This window comes from Callorhinchus milii, unplaced genomic scaffold (genome assembly GCF_018977255.1).
Source record: "Callorhinchus milii isolate IMCB2004 unplaced genomic scaffold, IMCB_Cmil_1.0 Scaffold19, whole genome shotgun sequence".
In the NCBI taxonomy this organism is placed as follows: domain Eukaryota; kingdom Metazoa; phylum Chordata; class Chondrichthyes; order Chimaeriformes; family Callorhinchidae; genus Callorhinchus; species Callorhinchus milii.
The window spans coordinates 5,921,875-5,946,293 of NW_024704760.1; the positions used below are offsets into that span (position 1 = coordinate 5,921,875).

At 40.4% G+C, this 24,419-nt stretch overlaps 1 protein-coding gene across 3 annotated transcripts; it reads left to right on the forward strand.

Moving 5' to 3' along the window:
• Positions 1-1,637: 1,637 nt before the first annotated feature.
• LOC103179118 (inositol hexakisphosphate kinase 1) lies at positions 1,638-13,867 on the forward strand. Of its 3 annotated transcripts, none has more exons than XM_007894225.2 (6): positions 1,638-1,819; positions 4,742-5,069; positions 8,838-9,057; positions 9,788-9,972; positions 11,769-11,944; positions 12,968-13,867. In XM_007894225.2, the coding sequence occupies exons 2-6, from the start codon at positions 4,874-4,876 to the stop codon at positions 13,472-13,474; spliced, it is 1,284 nt and encodes a 427-aa protein (XP_007892416.2). In that variant the 5' UTR covers positions 1,638-1,819; positions 4,742-4,873; the 3' UTR covers positions 13,475-13,867. The 3 variants fall into 3 exon arrangements, with proteins under 3 accessions (XP_007892416.2, XP_007892417.2, XP_042198211.1); XM_007894226.2 differs by having other exon boundaries at positions 9,806-9,972; XM_042342277.1 differs by lacking the exon at positions 1,638-1,819 and adding an exon at positions 4,542-4,556.
• The last annotated feature ends 10,552 nt before the right edge of the window (positions 13,868-24,419 follow it).

Below are 24,419 nucleotides of genomic sequence, written 5' to 3' on the forward strand. Positions count from 1 at the left end.
AGCTGTTTGTGAATGATCTCATAGAATTCAGACTCTGCAGAGGTAAGGCAGCAGTAGTCTGAGTGAACGCAGCTGTAATATGAGTGCACCTTGTAAGGAAGAAGAATCCCGTGCCAAGCATAATACCGAAATGGCCACTAACCTCGTCCCAGCAAATGACCTTCTGCTTCCTATTATGGTGTCTGGCTGAAGGTAAAAACATCTTTTAGATATTCATCATTTGGTTTTTCAGATAAAACATGGGCATAAAAGAAAATGCACAAGTTATTAATACAAGTTATTAAGTTTAATACACATTTGTTCGTGACTTGTTCATGGCGAGCTTATTTAGAAGAAGTCGACATTGGAAAAATGTATATAATCCTTGCATTTATTTTGCATTGCATTTATTATCACGTCAGAAGGACGTCTCGAAGGGCTTCCCAGGATTTACTAGGAGATGGAGTGAACGTATATTTGTAGGAGAACATGGCAGCACAATTATTAATATATATGATACACCGTGTTAATAAGATTCAGAAGTATTGTTTGATCACAGCCATCATGCAAAACCAACATAAATAACGAAAAGTGAAAATATCTGATTTAAAGCACCGTCGAACTTTTATTTTGTATAGTAAATGCACATTTCTTCTTTCTACATGTGAAAAGCTTACTTCATGCTTCCCTCCTCTTAGCCATCAATGCCCCCAATTAAAATTGATCAGTCACTTCACGGCTATTTGTGGGACATTGCTGTGTGGAAATTGGCTGCCATTGCCAATTTGTCCAGCAAAATACAGTTGCTATATAGTAATTCCTGTGTAGCTTTTAGAGATGTCCTAGCGACATGATAAGGGGCTATAGTACTACTACTAATAATAAATATTGGAACCTAGTCAGGTAGTGTTGGTCAGATGCTTCACAAGCCACTGAAGATACTAACGGTTTGCATTGTGCTATAGTTTTTAATCCTCTATTCATGTTCAGATCAACATGAACATATTATGATTCAAGTGGCCTTCGCTGATTGTGCATCAGTAGTGGTTCTACACATTTATTGATGTAAACCAAAGCCACTAAATGAATTACTTGCAGAAGGGAAGTATTCTAATCATGCAGAATAAACAGACGACATGCTGCTTCTACACATGGTTTGAAATCACAGAAATAATTAGCGAAGATGAATCTGATACCTCTTTGTCAGGACAGATGCAATTTCAAATGACTCGCTAAGATCATACTTTCAAAATTATTCCTACATGATTTATTTTGAAAGATCTACATTTACTTAGATTTTGCTAGTATCGGACATTAGAGTAAACTTTTGCTGACTTGCATATTTTCTACTGCAAATTTAGAATGTCAGAATAATATCTTGTGCGATTTATTCTACTCTGTTTAAGTTATTATCACCCAGTGCTTATCAGTCGAGTGCTTTCCTTTAAAGGGGACACTGCTTTCCTGTTTGTTGGATGGCAGAAGAGCCCAGAAAAGATCCAAGTGTGTCATTTCCAGGGTGATGACATTGTGTGGGAGTGACGCAGCCACACAATTATCCTCATTGCAATGTGCATTTGTTAGTCAACACCAAATATTTTGCCAAACATTTCACGAAGGCAGTACCCCTTTAAATTGAGTAACTACACACTCCGGCTTGTGGTGGAAGCATCTGGACATAGTACAAAGATCCATGCCAAGGATTCCGCAGTTTGTCATGTGTCCCCTTAACCGTGTGGTCTGATAGCCAACCTTTATTGTTGCTAATAGATTTTTCCCTTCATTATCTGAGAGGATCATTCCAGTAGCATGTTGCAGAGAGAAAGCATTTGTCAAGCCAGTAAGTGAAACATTATTTTATTTTGATTGACTTACAGCGCAGCTTTCACTTATTTGCTTTTGCGATTATTTATACCCGGTGTGGGCTGACATTTGTGTGTTAAGCAGTCGGAAAACATTTTTTTTTAAGCAGCGTATGATATTGTTTCAAACTTTTGAAAATGAGATGTGCTAGCTTTTGAAACGTACCAAAGCCAAGACAATCTGGTTCCAGGAGATTTGCTCTTCATTCCTGAAGATTGGTGTGTTTGAGTGAGGGTTAGGGACGGGAAAGCGGGGCGGTGGTGGGGGTGGAGGGGAGTTGGGGAGATTGTCATTGTGAAGGCGATCAAGCCAAGACTGAACAGAGGAGATGTGGTGGGGGGATTGGTGAAGGTTCTGCAGGGGGTTTGCTTTGTTTCTTTACTTACTTTCCAGGATCCTGCTTTCATGCTTAGTTGGTGCCCAGGATGAAGTCTCCAAACTGGACAGATTTTAGATGTGTGTGAAAGCAGTGGACATAATGATAATAATAATTTTATCCTTGCATTGGATATAGCGCCTTATCAAGTGTTCGAGACGTCTCAAAGCGCTCGACAGAATATACTGTGAAGTGAATTGACTGTATATTTTGTGGGCGAAACGCGGCAGCCAATTATGCACAACGGTGTCCCACAAACAGTCGTGGATTGAAGTGATCAATTTATTATTAGTTTTTTTAAATCAACGATTTAAGGATTATTCAAGAGAAAGCAGGTTCCACGGTTTTTTAATATTAAAACTTCATTCAACGCTGAACGGGCTGATTGGTTGAATGGCTTTTTTGCATGCCGTATTTTATGTTCTTACGAAGACTAATCCAAGAATTTAAGCAGCTCAGTATTCTAACTGGGATGGATGCCTGTCAAATTCAGGACATTCTGTTTCAGACAATCCGCCATTGCTGTTATCCAGTCAAGAAATGATTAGCCACCAATAAAGGAATGTTTGTTTGACTTCATTTTTGTCTTAAAGGCAGGTGAAAGTTATCACCTTTAAAAGACTTTAACTCATGGTATCTAAGCTTTGTGTTTTGCCCACAAAATATGGGGTCAATTCACTTTGCAATATTCTGCGAAGGGCTTTGAAATGTCTCGAGAACGTGATAAGGTGCTATATCAAATGCAAGGTTTATTATTTTTATTATTAAACTCCTCTCTATCCCAAAGGTTACTGTCCAAAAATGATTAATATTAAATAATTCATAAATCCTTTTATTGTTCATAACTGAATGAACTCTCTGCTTTTAACTTTTGTTAAAAAAAGTGTAACCTTAGTTATACCCCAGGCATCCCTATACTCCCTATTTGCAGCTGTCCCATTCGCTGTTAATCTGCCTGTTCTTTTGGACCTGCATAAATCAGGTTATAACTGAATGTCCCATTCCACACAGATCAATGCCTTGCTCCAAATACAGGCACAAATCTGCTCCTTACTCTCTCGGGGACATGTAATCACTTTGTTTCTTGATACATGATAATCCTTGCATTTGACATAGCACGTTTCATGTCCAGGAGGATGTCTCAAAGCGCTTCACAGGATTTACAGTGTTGTGACTGTATTCTGCAGATGAGTGCCGCAGCTCATTTATGCACAGCAATGTCACGCAAACAACCTTGAAGTGAATAACCAATTGTTGGCAAAGGCGCTCTTTTCAAAAATTGCCTTGGGATTCTTAATGTCCACCTAACCAGGCAGGTGGGTCCTCAGTTTTAATGTTTCATCTGATGGACAACACCTCTATTAATGCAGCACACCATCCAGCAATGTATTGGAGTGTTACCTTCGATCATACGAGTTCAAAATTCTGACATGGGGCTTGAACCTGTAACCAATTGACTCAGAAGCGAGAGTGCTACCTACAAAGGAGATGGTTACTGCACCACAGGATTTACTGTAAATACAGGCTGTGAGCCAGAGTGACTCCTAGTTAGAACAACGGAATCTGTCAGTCTGGGATAATATCGTGTCACTGTCATTACAAGGAAAGCAGAGCTCTCTGCACCAACGAGCAAAGTTTACCTGTGTCACAACACCGGTGAGGTTTTAATATTAAAAAGCCATGGACTCCGCTTTTTTTCTTGAATATTCCTTAAATCTCAGTAAATCCATTGCACTCCTCGAAAATGTCTTAAACTGGAAATGTTTAAATCTAAGAGATCTCTGTACTATAATCCTTGGGCTATCTCCCCAACGTGTGGTAAAGTTCAGAATACAAGTGGACAATAATAATCAAAGTAATCAATTTATTTTTTATTTTCACCCCCATTATTAATCTCACTCACTTGACATATTGGTACTGCACCTGACATGTATCATGCTTGAGCCAGAAAAGCTGCCCTATAATTAGCCCCTCCAGAGGTGTCTATTGTTAATAATAATAATAATCTTTGCATTTGATAAGGCGCCTGATAATATATTTGAGACGTCACAAAGCGCTTCATAGAATATACTGGAAAGTGAATTGATCGTATATTTTGTGGGCAAAACGCAGAAGCCAATTGCGCACAGCAGCGTCCCACAAACAGCCATGGATTGCGTGACCAAATATTTTTTTTTCTGTGGAAGGGATTATTACACCCCGGAAAAGCGATCTGCCAGTCGACTGACAACCGGGTTCCTATTTACTGCTAGGTAAACAGAAACGTGTGGAGTAAGGAAACTTGTAAGCAATGTTTCGCCCTGACCGGGAATCAAACCCAGGTCCTCTCGCTTGCGAGGTGAGTGCTCTAACCACTGTGCCGCAACCACTATCTCGCCCTCCAGCACAGGAAGTCATCATTTGAGCAGTTTTAGCCGACTGGAGTTACCAATTCATTAACTTTACCTTGAATATTATTGATAAATGCATGGCTAAAAAAAGGGATGCAACTTCTTCTTGAGCTAAAGGGTTTCTGTCTTCCAGGCCATCAAATCTAAAAGGACATTTTCTGTAACCTGAACCTGAAAAGTCTCTGCCACTTTTGGCGTAGCTGGGAAGATATGTAAACTCCAAGAGACTTGATCAGTAACTCGATTTGGCGATAAACATTTGAGAATGTACTTGCTGGATAGTGTGGAGATGACTGACCCACAGAAGAGGATTCTTGAACCTTTCGTACATCAGGTCGGTGGGCACACCAGCATGATGAAATATGATGACACCACCATCTGCAAACCTCTCATCTCCCAGGAACAATTGTTCTATGAGTCCCTGCCTCAGGAAATGAAACCATTCACTCCTCAGTATAAAGGTACGGTGCTTAACAATACGCTGAACACTCTCCTGTTCAGACTTTTTTTTCATTTCCAGTGGAAAATTCTGGCTGTTGGCAAAATAATTTCAGAATATTTTAATATAAAATGTCATATTGTCATATTTTATTAAGATGTGCCAAATTATCCACTTTAGAATATATTCTATGAAGTGCTTTGAGACGTCTCGACGATATGATAAGGCTCTATACTAAATGCAAGGATTATTATTATTATTATTGATGCACAGTAAATTGCATCATCTTTACCTATGATGGTGCCATTTTTCAGGAATGCATTTAGAACAAAAATTGAAAGTAGAAGGAAGGTTATGTCTGCAAAATATGAAACAGAAATGCTGCCCATATCTTTTGTAATAGTCCCAAAATTCCTTACGGAAATCGCTCCGTACAGAGTGATGTAGTACTCCAAGCAAAGTCATAACTTAAGCATGTATTGGAACGGGATGATAGCAACTACACTGCTACTACCCCACTGAGTGTTCAGTACTCGGTACATTATGATGGGAGACAGATAGTATAAGGATTTTAAAGTGCGAATAATAATAATAATCCTTGCATTTGATATAGCGCTTTTCACGTCTTCTCAACATCTCAAAGCACTCCACAGAATAGACTGTAAAGTGAATTGACCGTATACTTGTGGACAAAACGCGGCAGCCAATTGCGCACAGCGGCGTTCCCACAAACAGTCGTGGATTGAAAATGACCAATTGTTTTGGAGGGACAATTTTCATAAGCGAGATTGCACTCTTTCAAATGTGTAAAATACATGTTTGTATTTGCAACGACAACTACTACAACAAATTACGTTTGTATAGCATCTTTCACGTTGAGATGACGTCCCAAGGCGCTGAATTTACGTTCCTTTAGACTTGTGCCATTATCTTTGATCTAACAATGATGATTATTTTAGCCTTATAGGGTAAACTTCATGATGCAAAGTGATAATTGAACATTTCTGCTGCAAAGACAAGAGAAATTACTGCTCGTGACAAAGAGCATTTTAAAAAAAACTCAACACATCATAGCTTCAGCGTTTGGTTATGAACTACTTGTATAATAGAGTCACATGCGTGGCACAAAGGGATGAAAGGGATATTGAATGCAGAGCCAGTGCATAAGCAAATGTGCCTGTGCACAAGTTTAAATGGTTCGGTCCTTCAAGTGCCTATGAAAAATTATCTGCATTATTACCTTCCGCTCACTGTTTTTTGATAGGAGGATCATGTACCTGCAGAGGTATCTTTGCTTTCTGTGTAATGTGTGCAGGTAAAATAATTCACAGATATCATATAGAAGTTATCTTCTGCATTAATTATGTGTGGGTATACACATTTCAAGCAGCAGAGGTTGTCTGTATGCAAACTATGCAACTCGTCTAGCAACAAACATGAAGGTCATAATTTGCATTAAAATGCTTTGTACAGAAGTCCAACTGAATGACTGACGAGACACAAATAGCCTGTAATTGGATTGTACAGGTTGAGTGAAAAGCCAAAGGAGATGTCCTTTTGAACTAGGAGTTTGCAGCAATTGAAAATGAATTACAGTGTCGTGGAGCCTTTATAGCAGCGATAAAAGTAGTAAGATAAATGGTGCATTGTTCAGTTATGCAGATATATGTCTGGCCAAGAAAATTGTCCCATGACTGTAACCCTGATATCTAAGATATTTGCTTATATAATTTAACCCTCTGTAAAATAGCTATTCACCTCTGCACACATACACGCAGCATAAATTTAGCTGTCTATGTACTGTAATGTTTGGAAATTAGTTGCCAACGAATTTTAGCTTTAGTGTGTTTATATTGGATAGAGCCAAGACTTTTTTTGATAAGAGATAAAAGGTGACATAGATGTTTATTTTTGACGACGTGAAAATCTCAAGGGCATTCTCACTCCTCGCCCTAAATTTAGAAGGAATGTGCTTCAAGCGGAGAAATAACAGTCTAATAATAACCACTTGGGAACAATGGCCTTTATGCTTGAAAAATAACGGATATTTAAAGAAACGGAATATAAAGTGTTATACACCTTATCTAGTAATTTTACGAATATTGTCTCCTCTCTCCCCTTTAAGTTTCTCAAGGCCCAGCTGTCACTGCTGACTATTGTGAGGTCAGGAAGCTAATCTGTTCCCAGGTTTATGTCAGTGCTGCTGCTGGTATGAAGCAAACGAGAGTTATTTGAATGACTCATCCTCTCAAGTTTCCTTCCCTTGTGTGGAGGAGTTCCTCGCTTCTCTGTTACTTCTTCCCTGATGAAATGGGACGTCCTCCTGACGTGAAAGCGTGGCATGAGTGGAATATATGTTGCGGTTGTTGTTGCACGCGTGTGATCAAATAATCAAAAGACTCGCCGTGCCACCGATATTATGCTCTTAAAGACTTTTACAGCTTTTGCAGATTAAAAAAAACATTTGAAAGACACTGCTGCTCTTTACACGGTTTTCAACTCAGGTTTGGAGGAGAGGGGCAAAATACAGGGGGACTGAGAGAGATCTCAAAGTGGCAGCTCCCAGTAGGAAGAACAACAACAACAACAACTTGCCTTTATATAGTGCCCCTCATGCAGGGTAGATTCTCAGAGCACTTATGGAAGCACCTGAACGTCATGCTGCATAAAGGAATTATGCATGATATATGGTGAGAACTTCACTAAAATCAATTGAATGACCACATTTTATTTGAGGGGTTAACACCCTCTGCCAATGGACTAACGACCTGGTCCCTACTTACTACGAGGTAAACAGAAGCGTGTTTGAGTAAGGAAACTTGCCTAAGGTTTCATCCCGCCTGGAAATCGAACCCGAACCCACTCGCTTGCGAGGCGAGCGTGATAACCAATATGCTACAGGACTCCTAACTCAGGTTTGAAAGAGGACTTCTGTAGGCTAAGGAACATTATTTTTTTACTGCTGGTGGTAATAGGACTGACCCCATAAAATGTATTTTTGTACTATCATTGTGTAACCTGACCATCAGCACTGGCCCACGTACTGTGGAAAGCTCTGAACTTTTATGGCATCATTCTGCACTTAGCAATGCTTACTTTTCCTGGTCATTTGTGCTGTCTCTTAATCATGCAATGCACAACCAGACCACGTGTCGACACAGCGCTTTTCAGCATCTCATTCATCAACGCCATTTATGTTTAACAAGCAGCTAATTTCAGCCCTGCTAATGGGTGCACTCAAATATCACCCTCCATCGTACAATTGTAGTGCCAGTGGTGCCTCGCTGTGTTTCAAGTCTTTCTCGTGAGCGAAACACATTCAGTCACATATGCTCTCGTGCAGCGCTTTAGTTTACTACGTAAACCTGGGCCATTTTGTGATCAATTGGAAACAAGTTTAAAATTCCCAAACTGTCGCGTTTTCTGGAACTTTGGTACTTTGCTGTTTAAATATGGAAGAAGTTTTTCAAAGTAGTTCTCGCTCCAAAATTGCTGATTCCATCAGAAGATGAGACTGAATGAAAAGTAGCAGTGTGTGTTGTTCAGTGTTGCTTCACAAACCCACAAAATACATAATCACTCACTCCCCTTTCCAATATATTCTGTGAAGAGCTTCGAGACATCTCAATGAGGCGCTATAATCAAATGCAAGGATTATTATTATTTTTATTATTATTATTACATTTGGCTGGTACTGCTGGCAGAAAGACATTTCGTGGTACCTAAATGAGTTTTAACTTGGCGAATTGAATTGTCTGTCGTGACGCGATGGACTGCTTTGCCGTTTCAGGGACCATTTCAGTCTGTCTTGAGAAGGACAGCAGCGGCCAGCTGAGTTTGGTGGCTTGTCCTCAAGCCCAAAAGATCAGCGGCGCAGAGAAAGGAGGACCTGAGGCTCCGGCAATGGCAAAACGGAAGCACAAGCGAGGAAGCCAGCGTGTAATGGGCAGCAGTGATCACAGTGCTGGTATCATCGAGAGCTCCCAGCTGGAGGGAAGCAGCCATGACAGGTAATCCTCGCTTTGCTTTCTCCTGCAGCACAGTCCAATGCTTCCTTCCCAGTTCCATCAAAGGCAGGTTGAGGTTAATTTCGGCCAATACTTTTTCTCTTAAGTGCTCGTCTTTAACTCAAAGCAGACTGCGTGGTAATAATTCCCTTTCTCCCCTGCGGATAAATCAATAATAATAATAATAATCTGCGATTCGATACAGCACCTTGTCATGTCGTCGAGACGTCTCAAGGCGCTTCACAATACATACTGTGAAGAAGATTGACTATATATATATGTATATATATTGTGGGCGAAACGCGGCAGCCGATTGCGCACGGCAGCGCCCCACAGACAGCCGTGGATTGAGTGACCCAATTATTATTTGCTTGTTTGTTTATTTGTTTGTTTTTCAAATCGAGCTTGGACTAAAAAAATATTAGTCATATGAAAATTCTGTCACGGGTTCTGTAAACAGGAAGCACAAGCCAGTGTGGAATGGGCGGCAGTGGCTACAATGATGGCATCAAGTGCTCTGGGATGCTACCCTGCATGAGGGGGGGTGGGTCTATATAAATGCAAGTTGTTGTTGTATCATCATTGACAGCCCCTTACTGGAGGGTTCAGCAATGCCAAACTCTCTCATGACATGACCTGCAATGCATTGGGAAGCTAAGGATAAGGCGGGTTATTATTTCGGGCTGTTTTGATGCCACAAATATATATTCTAAATGTACTTGGAATGTCACAGCAGCTACACTTCCTCCAGGGCTCTGAGGTTGGCCGTGAGAATCTGTTCCGGCAATCTGTTTCAGATGATGGACGGAAACCAGGGCTCCAACTCAGAGAAAAACTGCTTCAACCCTTGGAGTCTGCAATGTCACAGGGAGCAGCTCAGCCGCATGTGCTCGGAGTCCAAGGAGAAGAAATTATACAGTATCCTCTCGCTACCTGAAGGGCGCTGTATAAATAAATGCAAGTTGTTGTTGTTGTTGCTTTACACACCTGATCACACAGCGATATATTCCAATGTTATAGCAAACACCATTCCTAGAGCAGCAATGGTGAATTATAACAATAATTTTTACATTCGAAATGCAAGTAGTTCCTTCTCAAATCCTTAAAAAGTCTCAAAGTGCTTTACGGGATTTACTGTATAGATTTACTGTCTTGTTTAAAAATTATTCCCTCTTTTTACCTTTTTTCCCAAAACACAGTCAATCCACTTTACAGTATATTCTGTGAATAGTGTTGAGACGTCTCAATGACACGATATTAATCCAAAAAATAACCCTTGCAATTGATATAAGTGCTCTGAGAGCCTGTCCTGTGCTTCACAGAATATGCTGTAAAGTGTAGTGACTGTGTCTTTTGTGAGCAATAAGGCACTCTATCAAATGCAAGGATTATGATTATTAGACTTTTTTAAAAAAACTTCTTCTGCTTGTTTAATCGCATCTTCTGCTTGTTTAATGACGTGCGATATTTGCAGTAGTGATGTTTCGTCTCCACTGGAGGACGCTATTTTGAGTGGTTCACATTATAACAAACCATGCATTTTTTTTTACACACACCCATGATCGCTTTGGATTAAAACTTTATTGCAGTTCATAAATGTGTAATCTGTAACTTCGTCTGTAATGTTCGTTTTCATCGTTCTGTTTTGTGAAAAAAATATAATCCAAAAAATAGATTTTTTGGAATATCTTTGAAATTTCATGTAGTTGTTCAGAGTCCGAACGTAAAAAGTTATTTCGAAAGCAATTGCTGCCAACATCAGAATAATTAGTGTGTTAAAGATTTGAAAAGTTATTTTTATTCAGTTCCTTGTGCAGAATACTGAAAAGCAAATTAATTAATTTCTGATTTGGAAAAAACGGTCAACAGACTAGATTAAGTTGATGCTTTGCCAGTAGATTGAAATGATATAAGAGACACACTACACGATGTACACGATGTGGAGTCCTGTAGCTCAGTGGTTAGAGCACTCGCTTTGCAAGTGAGAGACCTGAGTTCAATTCCAGGCAGAGGGCGAAACCTTGGGCAAGTTTCCTTACTCCACACAGAGCCTAATAATAATCCTCCAAAACCCAAAACAATAATTAAATTGGTCATTTTCAATCTACGACTGTTTGTGGGACATTGCTGTGCGCAATTGGCTGCCGCATTCGCCCACAAATATACAGTCAATTCACTTTACAGTGTGTTCTGTGAAGCACTTTGGGACGTCCTCCCGACGTGAAAAGCGCTATATCAAATGCAAGGATTATTATTATTATTACAACGTATGTTATGTCTCATATAAACCAGCCACATATTATTACCTTTGTATGTCTTATATTTCAACAAGCCTGAAGAGAAATGTAATGATTCTACATCATCTGAGCAAGTCTGCATCGTGCCAAAAAAAGCCCAACATGCTTTCAGCCACTACAACAAGAACAACAACAACTACACCCCCAAACTCTATCCCTCTGTCCCTCCGTCTTGCTCCTTCAGGTCGAGCCCGAACCTTCCTATTCGACCGTGCCTACCAGTCACCCCCTCCCACCTCCCAGCTCGGAGTCGTGATCTGCCACTGTCCAGCGCTCTGGGACTCTGCCTTTCATGAAACATTGCAACTTGTTGTTGTTGTCGTTGTTAAATGAACCTATTGGAGTATCAAAATAGAAAATGTTCGCATGTATCTTGTTCCAAAAAAGAACTCTTGTTTTCCTTAACACTGAAATCAGGATTTCTCTTACTGGAAAATGTCGTGTCGCAGTTCAAATGTCCCAGCATCCTGGATTTAAAGATGGGCACCAGACAACATGGGGACGATGCCTCAGAGGAGAAGAAAGCCCGACACATACAGAAGTGTGAGCAAAGCACCTCGGCATCACTGGGAGTCCGCATCTGTGGAATGCAGGTAACTGATCACAGACCTATTTATTTACATCTTTTGCCAATTACAGATAAGAGCGCAAGAAATGCTTAACGAAAAAAGACCAACCCAGGTCGCCTTCCACCTTCCTCGCGGTCGCACGCATGTATTGTATTGTCCGGATCTACCCATGTACTGTTTCCCATAATGTTATTTCCTAAAAGAAAACTATCTAATCTGTGTTTGAAGGAATCAACATTTCTTGCTTCAGGCGTCTCCCTAGGGAGCCTTTTCCACAGGTCCAGTTGATGGATATTTTTTTTCGGTAATGTGGTGCTCACTCACTTCTGCGCTAAAGTGTCACCGTATGTTAGCAACTCAATTGCCAAAGTAGGGCTTCAACCCGCGGCTTTCTGACATGGAGACGAGAGTGCTACCAACTGAAAGGGGCTGAAATGTTGCATGTATTGCATCCGTGTAACGTGACAGCATGGTAATGGGTCATTCGGCCCAACTGGTCCGTGCTGGTGTTGTGTTTATTCTTCACGCGAGTCCCCACCCCTCTTATTCCCATCTCCTCTATTCCCTTCTCCTTCATGAATGCACTAAATGTCCTTTTATTTATGCGGATGGTTTCTGCTTCAACCCATATTGATTGATAACTATGCATAACTGTGTGCATTTGTTAACACTGAACAGTTAATGACAAACAGCAATGTGCCTACAATAGCACTTTGGAATAATAATAATAATAATCCTTGCCTTGATATAGTGCTTTATCATGTCTTCAAGGCGTCTCAAAGCGCTTCACAGAATATACTGTAAAGTGAATTGACTGTATATTTTATGAGCGAAAAGTGGCAGCCAGTTGCCCACTGTTTTTATGCCACTGTCTGTTTATATTGGCTTTATAAATGTAGCCCAGAAGCACATTATGCAGCATTATTTGGATCCAGCTGTAGATAAAATTACAACCATCATATTTATTGCGCTGCATATATCTCTAGAGTGGAAAAACTTTACGTTTAAAAAATTAAAGGATCAATTTTATAATTTACTTTATTTCAGATTTACCAGCCTGAGAGCGGTCACTTCCTGTGTCGGAACAAGTATTATGGACGATCTCTTTCGACTGAAGGTTTCAAACAGTCCCTTTACCAGTTTCTACACAACGGCACGTACCTCAGGAAGGACTTGATCGAGCCTGTTCTACTTCGACTCAAAGCTCTCAAGGCAGTGATAGAGAAGCAGAGCTCCTATAGATTCTACTCCAGTTCACTTCTTATCATTTATGACGGAAAAGAGATGAAAGCAGAACAGAAAAGGAACAGTGCGGAGATCCAAATGCACAAACTTTCGTGCAATAACTGTAACTGTAATCTCTTTTCCGACGTCTCCCCACAGCCTGGAAATGGTTCAGCCAAGATTGAGGTTCATATGATAGATTTCGCTCACACGACATACAAGGATTTCCAGTCTTACCAGGGCACTCACGACGGACCCGATAAAGGTTATATCTTTGGCCTGGATAATCTAATTCAAATTCTTCAGACGTTAAGGGATGAAACCGAATAAACTGCGTGTGACAGAAGAATGTCTAACTGTGCGGCGAAGAACTGAAAATAAGTTGTATGACTTTTTTGTCGCTCTTTCTAATGTGGTTCAAGGGTTATTGAATTTTATGATCCAAGCCTCCGGCATTGTTCCAGATGGAGAGGTGTAAAAGTACATCCTTTGTAAGATACCTATTTGCCATTCTTTAGTTGTAATAATGAATGTTGTAAATAAAGGAAGAATTCAGCACTATCACTTATTGAAGATAAAACCACAGTGTACAGTGGAAATCAACTCTGGTGTTTGCGAGTGATAAAACTCAAACAGCGTTGAATCCAAATCATATCACTGCGTGTTCTGACGGTTTCAGTGCAGCTTTCTGCACGATAATTTACAGTCTGCGAGTAACATGCTCTATAAATGTTGGAAGCATTACACTGTTTATATATATAAAAAATTGTTTTTTTAACTCATTCACTGCCTGGCTGCTGCTTTTGCAATATGACTTACTTCCTCCACTCAGAAGGTAAACGACAACCGGGACAGGTGGCAGGAAAGGGGCTGAGGCCAGGACACTGGATTCATTTTGCCCACAAAACCTACAGTCGCATTGCAGTATATTCTGTGAAGCGCTTTGAGAGGTCTAGAAGATGTGATAAGGCGCTGTATCAAATGCAATGATTATTATTATTATTATTATAAAGTAGCTTGATCCTGTGATCTGGGGTCGTTAGGGTGGGTGTTCTGGAAGGATAAGCTCCAGTGGGCCGAATGGCTTTCTTCGTCCAAACTAATTTCAGAATCTCGTGACTCTCACTGTTGTAGCGACAATTCACACCTATTTGGGGTCAGATCAGACAGTGGAACTAGTGCAAACCGGGGCCTGCAGGAGTGAATTAATTAAAGTATCTCATTTTAAAAAAAAGGTAAGTTACACATGTGAGTCTTCCTGAAATTAATTCAGCATTTTCTGGGGGAGTTTGTTGCTCTGGATCAGTTTTTTTTTCATCCACAGGTTAGCTTTTATAGGTCAGTTTACATAAAGGTTATAAAAAATGGCATCTATGTAGGGCGAAATGTTGGGCAAGTTTCCTTACTCCACACGCCTTTACTTACCTCGTAGTAAGTACGAACCCGGTTGTTAGTCAATTGGCGGATCGAGTTTCCGGGGTAATAATTCCCTCAAAAAAAATAATAATTTGGTCACTTCAATCCACCACTGTTTGTGGGACACTGCTGTGTGCAATTGGCTGTCGCGTTTCGCCCAAAAATATACAGTCAATTCACTTTACAGTAAATTCTGTGAAGCGCTTTGGGACATCGCGAAGACGTGATAAGGCGCTGTATCAAATGCAAGGATTATTATTTATTATTTAATACTTAATAGTTATATAAGTGCACTCACTGATGCAGATTCAACTGCACCATACAGCTAAACTCAAAGGTTCCTGTGTGTGAAATGATTTTAATGGTGCTTTCCATTCCAAAAGAATAACTTGCACATCATTGCATTCAAAATATTTTGTGCCCAAAAATATTTCAAATTTAATACCAAAATTTACCTTTAAAGGCCATCTACCTGACGCCAAAATGTCTCGATTCTGAAAGAAAATAATAATATTAATATAATAATCGTTGCATTTGATGTAGCGGCTTATGTTTGTGGGACACTGCTGTGCGCAATTGGCTGCCTTTATCAATTCATTTTATAGTATATTCTGTGATGAAGCGCTTTGAGACGTCTCGAAGACGTGATAAGGCGTAATATCAAATGCAAGGATTATTATTAGTAGTAGTACTAATATTATCCTGTGAAGCGCTTTGAGCCACCTCGACGACATAATAAGGTGCCATAAAATTAGGGTAACCATGCGTCTCTGAAGCATAGTGTAAATGTAGGTTGCTTTTAATTGAAATAGTTATTCAACATTATTTCCTACCCAAACGGAGATGACGACTAGTCCTTTTGATACAATCTGTCCCATTCCATCTCGCAGACCTCTGCATGATTTCACTCAGCTTCCTGTTTCCAATATCTGAGTCTTTGATATTCCTTTCCTGAGCATTTTATGTTTGTTCCACTTGATGAGTGCATTTTATGAACGCACACACGCAGACACACAAAAGATTAGACTTGTTTATGACAGGAAGTATACAATGAGAAGCATCTGTTTGTTTAAGAAGTCTTCAAATCCTTGTGTGATACATCAGCCTTGTTAACATTTTTACTGCTGTGCCTTAATGTTTTAAGACCATATCTGGAAATGCAAGCATTTAATTCGTAATAATCTAATTATTTTAATAATATTAATCCTTGCATTTGATATAGCGACTTATCACGTAGTTGTGACGCCTCAAAGCGCTTCACAGCATATACTATAAAGTGCAGTGACTGTGTATTTTGTCTTAACATGATGCACCGCTCCTCACAATCGGCTGGTTCTGGAGAAGTTACAATGTGTTGCTCAATTTGTGCTGTAAGGATTGTCTCCAACCAGCAAATGACTGTCTTCTCTTTGATATTTAATGGGGAAAATGCAGAGGCATTGAACAATAAGCCACTGGAACGCATTTAAGGTATTATGTTTCTGTGCGTTTTGAAATGAGAGGTTAAAATATGAATCATTTCCAAATTTAATGCCAATTAAGTTAGCAGGAGAGAGGTTTTGTGTTGCTAGACTAAATCCACTGAAAAATAATCCTTGGGCTCTTTAAACCATTTCACAGTAGTCCCAAAGAATCAAATGTTAGTTTTTTTTAATGTGTGAACCTAAACAATGAGGTTGTCTCACGTTTTGACAAAAAATGTGATCTTTTTGCCGTATCTTTGCTGTAAGAAATCCCATGATAAAGGCATAGGAAAAAATTGCTATTTAGGGTGATCGGTGTAAAATAGTCCCCAGGGATTGTCAGGCGGGTTATAATAATAATCCTTGTATGGAATATAGCACCTTGTCACATCGTAAAAATGCCTCAAATCGCTTCGCAGAATATACTGTTAAATGCATTGACCGTGCATTTTGTGGGCGAAGCGCGGCAGCCAATTGCACACAACCGACCAACTTTATGCGTGGGATTTGTTGGCCAGGGCACGGAGAGAACCCTGCTTCTCCTTTCAAAGAGTGTCATGTGTGCTTTATTATCCGCCCTGAACAGGTAAACAGGGCTTTGGTTTAACGAAGGAAGGTACCTCTACAAATGCAGCCCTCCCCCAGTATTGCACTGGAATTTCAGCCTAGACTCTGAAGTTATAGTCCCAATATAGGTCTTGCACCCACAAGCTTCTGACTCAAATGTGAGCATGTTACCGCCTGAGCCAGACTGAGATTATTGAAGTTGAATCCAATCGTGTGTTACCGTACATTCACATTTTCCCCTGATGGTCAGTGGATGGCGATAAGGAGTAAGGATACTGCATTGAGTCATAAGAATTTTCCCTTGTAGGTAATTTCATAGTTGTTTGTATAGTTCCTGGACTGAGCTTTGTTGGAGTCCCATTGCTTTGAGATGAAAATATCAACAGTCAACACTTGGCAACATTTTCCAAATGCAACGGTTTCGGTTCTAAAAGAGTAAAATATGACACGCAGCTCCGATCGAGTAAAAGGCAGAATGAAATAAAACGAAACTGCTCTCAAAAAGATCGACAGCAATAGCAATGCGTTCTATATGTATTCTAAACTGAGAGAGGCGCTGAAGTAGCTCCAAAGATGAAAGTGACCAGTCGTTGTATAAACACAGTAGCGTTAGGTGTAAATAACACAGCTACTCTGCAATGATAAAAACAAAATACCGATCCCTTAAAGAACAATTTTTTGGGGAGTCAGAGAAAAGCGATGAGACTTATTACAAAGGCTTTAGCTAAGGCTACACTGACGTTCCAATGTTGTGCTGGGGGAATGCTGCATTGCGTCCATCCGATGAGACATTAAGCCGAGCTTCTGTTCAGGTGGATGCTAAAAAACTCTGCGCTATTTGAAAAGAGAAGGGAGTTTCCCCCGGTCTTCTGATCGACAATCCCCCAAATACAAAATGCCCTTCGTTTCATGGGACATTGCCACCCCCATTCACCTACAAAACACACAGTCGCTACATGTGACAGTAATTTCTGTGACGCTTTGGAACGTTCTGTTTTGGTGAAAGGGTTTATATTAAATGCAAAGTTTTTTTTTCGAAAAGCTGCAAGTGTTTTATCTACGAGAGGAGAGGGTGAGGAACCATATCGCACGTAATTTTCAGTTCGCCCGTGTGTTTTCTATTGTTTAACGGGTTGTTAGAGAAGGAAAAGTAATAAAAAGCCCAACAAGTGAACAATGTCAGGATTCGAGTCACAAATGCCCCACAATCCTGCCTTTACGAGACCTTGCCCTCCAGACAATGTTTGCCCTGTTTTTGTTTGTATTTCTTTAATCCGGAATGTTTCTTTGCTTGAGCTCTGAGTCATGCAGTACTCATGATTTCTGAATCAGCACAGGCACTGCCTGAGCCCCCCACCACCACCCCTCACATTCCAGGCTTCCGAAAGTTTCCTGTGAGAGGATGTAGACTTCGAGAAGCTAATCATAACCTGTCTGTGAAATGTACAGGAGGGACTACTGAGTCAGAATATAGGAAGTAAAACATGGGAGAATGACATGCTTTGTTAGCACAACATGTGCGGGGCAATATCTTTTAAGTAGTCATCTGAACCATATTATTGCTGGAAAATATTTTACAGCACAATAACTACCGAGGAGGCTGAATGGAAGTTGAAAAAGCCAAGACCCCGACGTTCCATCATGAACTCAAAGAAAAAAAATGCTCCGTCGTTTGAGGGAGTGGAAGTGAGTCATCAAACGAAAATTTCACTTCACTCCCTGTGCAGAATGGATTTAGCATAATCATCATAGTATTCCTTGCGTTTGATTAAAGTGCACTGCACGTCGGCAGGATGTCTCGAGGAGCTTCTCGGGATCTACTGCAAAGCGTAGCGTTGGTTTATTTCGTAGGTGAATGCGGCAACAGCTTATGCAACCACTCCAATGCAGTGTTGGGTGAGCCTTGCATTGGCACAAGTGCCAGCCTTCAGACGAGGCATTAAGCTGAGATGCCGTCTGCCTGTTCCAGCGGACGTTAAACCAAAAGGAGTTTTTATCCCGTGCCCTGGCCAACAGGTACAATTGGTCACTTCGTGACTGTTGGTGGCACATTGTTGTGCACAGTAAAATCCTGTCAAGCGGTTTGAGGTGTCTCCATGACCGGATATGGCGTCAAACCAAATGCAAGGATGATTATTAGTAGCAGTCGTAATTGTAATCAGATAGAGCAACACGTTACGTTCAAGATAAATAACTCTGCTCCTCCCTTTTGCAGCAAATGCAGTTTTTTAAGTCCTGTCCTCGATTTGCTCAAAACATCTCACGCAAGCAGAAAAACTGAAGGTGCAATAGACAACTGAATCCAGTTGAAGGCAGACGAGATTCGTCACCTCACAATTGGCTTCGATGGCGGATTTTGTGACTGTGGAAAAAACATCGTTTTTCGTCCAGTTTCACATGATGCAAAATGGCAGAAATTCAACCAACACCCCAAATTCCGCGCAAAATTCAATTTTCTGCCTGAATAACTTGCTGACATATGGATAGTTTGATTTTTTTTTGCCTTCCCCACCGCCTCGGACATTGGAAGTTCTGTGAAAAATGCTGTCATGATATCTCGACGATTCCAGGGTAGAAATGGTTAGAGCAGAGGATAAGCTACAACGCAATATAGCAGTGGGAGCATTTTAGGGTCGTTGCATGTTTTTTTAAAAAAATATGAATGTGAAATCATACAATATTTAAGTCCTTCATGCATATATCTGCAAATTCTGTTTTAAGTGGCAATTTACCAGCCTTGTCCAAGATACCGCAGTTTAAACTAGCTTGGAATGAGGTTAGGATTCCTGAACCAGCTGGTCTGCATTTTCAACACACTATTCAGAGAAAAAGATTCTGGCTCTTTTACAGAAATAAAATATGGAACAAGCACAGAAAGAAAGCACGTTGGTTTAAAGTAACATCCAGCAGAGTAACGGGTGCCAAGAGTAAGTTACAGTGGAGCAAATGAATTAACTGCATTTGTATTAAAAATAGTTTGAATTCAGCACAAGCTGATACGATTAAACTTTTCTCGCCTGTTTGTTGCTATGAAGAATGATACGGCATGGATGCAGGTCATTCAACCCAACTAGTCTGTGAAGCAATTTATACTGCACACAAGCTTCTCCAGTTGAGGTGTTTGAAATGACAAAGGGATTCGATAGAGAAATTATTGCCTCTGGTGGGGGAATCCAGAACAAGGGGGCATCATCTTAAAATTAGAGCGAGGCCATTTAAGTAGTGAAATACGGAAGCATTTTTTCACACACTGGGAAGTGGAAATCTGGAACTCTCTCTCCCCCGCAAAAGGCTGTGGATCCATTTAAATATTTTTTAAGACTGAAGTGGATAGATTTTTGTTAGGTAAAGCTATCAAGCGATATGGGGCAAAGGCGGGTCATTGGAGTTGAGGTACAGATGAGCCATGATCTAATAGAATGGCAGAACAGGCTCGAGGGGCTGAATGGCCTACTCCTGTTCCTACGTTCCCTTTATGATACCCCTCTATCGCCTTCTCCCTCATGTAGGCTTCAAGGTTTCTCTTAGATGCATTGATTTGCTATTTGCTTGAACCACAGTTTCTGGCCGGTCGAGTTGGCTTTATCACAATGTCTCTTTATGAACAGGGTTGTCGTGCTGTTCCTACAGATTTGAAGATCATATTGATGTTCGAGAGGACCAGCGTTAAAAAATAACGAGCCATTTAAATAAACCACGAGTTCTTCCCGTAAAAAAAAGTGCAGCATTTCAAAATCTGATGAACGCTGGCAATATTTTGTCAATTTTTTTACAACCAAAATTTTGTCCTGACGAAGGGTTGTGGATCCAAAATGTTGACTCACTTTCCTTTCTCCATGATGTCGCCTGAACTGCTGAGTGTTCCCAGCGACTTCTGTTTTTGTTTTCAGATTTCCGGCATCTGCAGTATGTTGTGTTTTTGTTTTGGTTGGAATTGTTCACTCAAAAATAATCACAATAAATATTTGCATTTAATTCATTCTGCTTTCCCTATACCCAGTACAATCCCATGTGGTGCACAAACTATTCCTTTGTACCCAAATATTTCTATTCAACAAACACTGCTGAATACATGGAAATGGGAAAGGTGCCCCATTAATTGGTATGTACTGTATTGTGCAATTTGGTTACAATTAACTTTAGGCGATGATAAATGGATTTGAGGTCTGCAAAGTGTTGCGGACACATTGGGTTTCCCCATCGCCGAAGGGTTTAATGCATATTACATTCAAAAGGTGACAGAGGTTTTGCAACAGAATTGAATGCTTTATATTGCATTGTGCTGTCGATATTGAATAATTCCTCACCCCTCTGAAATACGTAGTAAATGCCATTTGTGAGGAATGCATGCACCGTAAACATCTTATTGATACACTTAATCAGATTTGATGCTAGGAGGCCCCGCAAATAGTGTGTCCAATTTTGCTCACATTTTGTGCGAGTGTGCACAAAATAATTACGCTCCCCTGTGCTTATGGCAGGCATAGGGCTTCTCCAAGCTATGGATGGAAGATCAGAGGACACGTCAACACAGGCAACTTCACATGATTCGTGTTGCCTAAGTTCCAGCATGGGATCACAGAGACCTGGGAGGCTGATATTTTATTATTATTGAAAACAGAGATGAATAGTCCTGGAGCTCAGTGGTTAGAGCACTCGTCTTGCAAGCGAGGGACCTGAGTTCAATTCCTGACAGGGCAAAACGTTGGGCAAGTTTCCTTTCTGCACACGCCCCTGGTTACCCAGCAGTGAGTAGGAACCCGGTTGTTTTCCGGGAGTAGTAATTCCTTCAAAAAAAATTGTTCACTCAATCCACGACTGTCTGCGGGACACTACTGTGTGCAATTGGCTGCCACATTTCGCCCACAAAATATGAAGTCAATTCACTTTACAGTATATTCTGTGAAACGCTTTAAGACATCTCGAAGATGTGATTAATATTATTAGGGTCAAGATCTGTGGTGCAACACACCAGCGAGGGGGAAGAGAGGAGAAAAAAAAGGACAAGAAAATGGAGCTTCTCCCAGTGTCCTGGCCAACAATTCTCCAGGTAAAAGGGTCATTCACTTCATGGCTTGATGTTTGTGGGACATTGCCGTGGGTAAATATGCTGCCGTGTTCTTCGACAAATATAAAGTCTCTACACTTTACAGAAACATTCATTGGTATTTTACGATTAGCAGATATCAGAAACAGTCGTACCCCAGTTTTGTTGGAAGCCATTTGTACCTTTGCTGTCTGCAGCCAGTTGGAGGCTGTTTAGCAATAATTCATAAGTTTTAACGACACTCAGACTTTATGCGTAGATTTAAGAATAAAGCCTGTGGCATCCCCCATGGATGTAATAGCATTAAATACCCGCTTTGATTTCCCTGAACTAACCACCGTAGGAAGCTGTATTATTCCCCTTGAGTAAACTATAAAGCCTGATAAAAACTTCAGTTTGACAGCCACTTTAATCCTAATGGTTCACATGTGCTCAGCTGTCTGCAGTGGTTTTCGAGCCCCTTTTCATAGTTGCTTGTTTACATCATCATTCAATGCCACGGACCAGCTTCCTGTTCTGTTGATGAGCCTGCAACGGAGCAATATACTTTTTTTTTCTCCAAACTTATTGCAGCAACAACAACAACTTGCCTTGATTTGCTACGCTACATGGTGTTAATATTAAGAAAGGCATTTGCAACGGTATGTCTTTCTTTGCACGGGATGTACAAATCTGTCTTGAAAGACGTTTATACATATTCCCCTATTTTAGAATCAGATTCTTATGTTTTCAATTGAGCACGGTCTCTGCTAAAAAAACAGGCATGACTCAGTTATCTGACCACATTTCCTGTATAAACAAGGGTGTAGAATTAGGATGTCAAGTTTAAACAGAAAATTACAGAACAGTTTGCCTGAAGTATGCTAAATAATCCAGGGTGGCTGTGCTGTTTTAAGGCTGAATGAAATGACATTTTCTTTCCTGGGAATATTCCACGCAAATCATTTTCAGAACAAAAATCTTGGCTGGCTGTACAGTAGCTTCAGCCTTTAGAATGCACATTAATAGAGTGTTCAATTGCTTTGTTTCTTTCTAACTTGAATATTCCTGTTGGAAAAGGTTGCATTGAAACCGAATAATACCATGGACAGCAGCATTCCCGCACCAGTGAATTTGTCTGCAATATTTAGGTTTTTATGCAGTACACCTCACATAAATCGTATCACTTGAGACCATACATTTACTATGACTTATGCAAAGTATGAGTTACGTCGAACTTGCATAGAATATGAACTCTTGAGCGAGACTTGGGCAGACGTACGACTTAGGCGACTGTACGATTTATACAAATCAGACTTACGTGAGCTTTGCTGTACTATATGTTTGATCCAAATGTTTGTCTGAAGGTGGGATACAAATGAAAACAGAGCTGCAAAACAAAATATCGACAATAAAACTTCTGGCAGAAAACATAAACATGTAAAATACAATTATATGTGGAGTCCTGTAGCTCAGCGGTTAGAGCACTCGCCTCACAAGCGAGAGACCTGAGTTTGATTCCCGGCAGGATGAAATGTTGGGCAAGTTTCCTTACTGCTCTGTTTACCTAGCAGTAGGAACTCGGTTGTTAGTCAATTGGCGGATCGCTTTTCCAGGGATAATAATCCTTAAAAAAAAAAAAAATTTGTCTGCAATATTTAATAATAATAATCACTCAATCCACGACTGTTTGTAGGACACTGCTGTGCGCAATTGGCTGCCGCGTTTCGCTCACAAATATACAGTCAATTCACTTTACAGTCTATTCTGTGAAGCGCTTTGAGACGTCGAGAAGAAGTGAAAAGCGCTATATGAAATGCAACTATTATTATATATTTATTGTATTTTATTCCATATACCCCTGAAGTTGATTTGATACTGATTTTTGTTGGATAATAATAATACAATAATAATCCTTGTATTTGATATAACACCATTCATATTGAGAGGACGTCTCAAAGTGCAGAATTCACAGAATTCACTGTAAAGTGTAGTGACTGTGTAATTTGTAGGTGAATGCGGCAGTCAATTTGTGCACAGCAATGTGTCGCACAAACAGCCACGAAGTGGACACCATTTTTTATCTGGGAGTACTGTTGACTGGGACAGTGGGAGAAACTGCTTGTTCTTTTGAAATAGTGGCTTGGGATCTTTACCGTCCAACTGATCAAGTGAATGGTTTAACGTCTAATCCAAAAGTCGATGCTCAGACAGTATAGGACTCCCCCAGCACTGTATTGTAGTATCAGCCCACCCTACACTAAGTGAGTTTAAAATCATGGTAACATGGGGCTTGAACCCACAATATTCTGACTAAGAGGCGAGCGAGCTTATTGACCGAGCCAGAATGGATCCTGTATTCTACAACTGTCCATAGGAACTTTTTTTTCCCTTAAAATTATTTGCGTGTACGCACTACTTAAGCCCAAGTGAAATCCCCCTGGCGTAAAATGAAACTGAACCAACAGTACACAAACCTGTCCTTGCACGCACAGATTGGTATCGCAAATATGCTTTCCCTGCTTTTCAATCAATTGCAAGCTTGACTTTTAAGATTGGAATGAAGATGCAGAACCAGATTGAGGAAATGATTGGCTAAAAATTGGTTTTAACAGAGGAAACTCAGTGACAGTGTATTTAAATCCTGTCTGTCGCTGATTTCCGCTAAACAGCGGTAGTAAGCGGTAAGTCAGCCAGTGTTGCTGATCATTATACAGTAAGCATACTGTAGGTGTGCGTAGGATGACAACAGGATCAAGCTTGCTTTTGGTGTTCTCAAATAGCTTTCTGAATCTATAAAGAA

Bases quoted from the DNA above. Each gene is read 5' to 3' on its own strand.
- LOC103179118 (XM_007894225.2), top strand. From the start codon at position 4,874: ATGTACTTGCTGGATAGTGTGGAGATGACTGACCCACAGAAGAGGATT. The intron at 9,973-11,768 runs GTATCCTCTCGC...CACTGAAATCAG, and splicing joins CAAGGAGAAGAAATTATACA to GATTTCTCTTACTGGAAAAT. The intron at 11,945-12,967 runs GTAACTGATCAC...ACTTTATTTCAG, and splicing joins TCCGCATCTGTGGAATGCAG to ATTTACCAGCCTGAGAGCGG.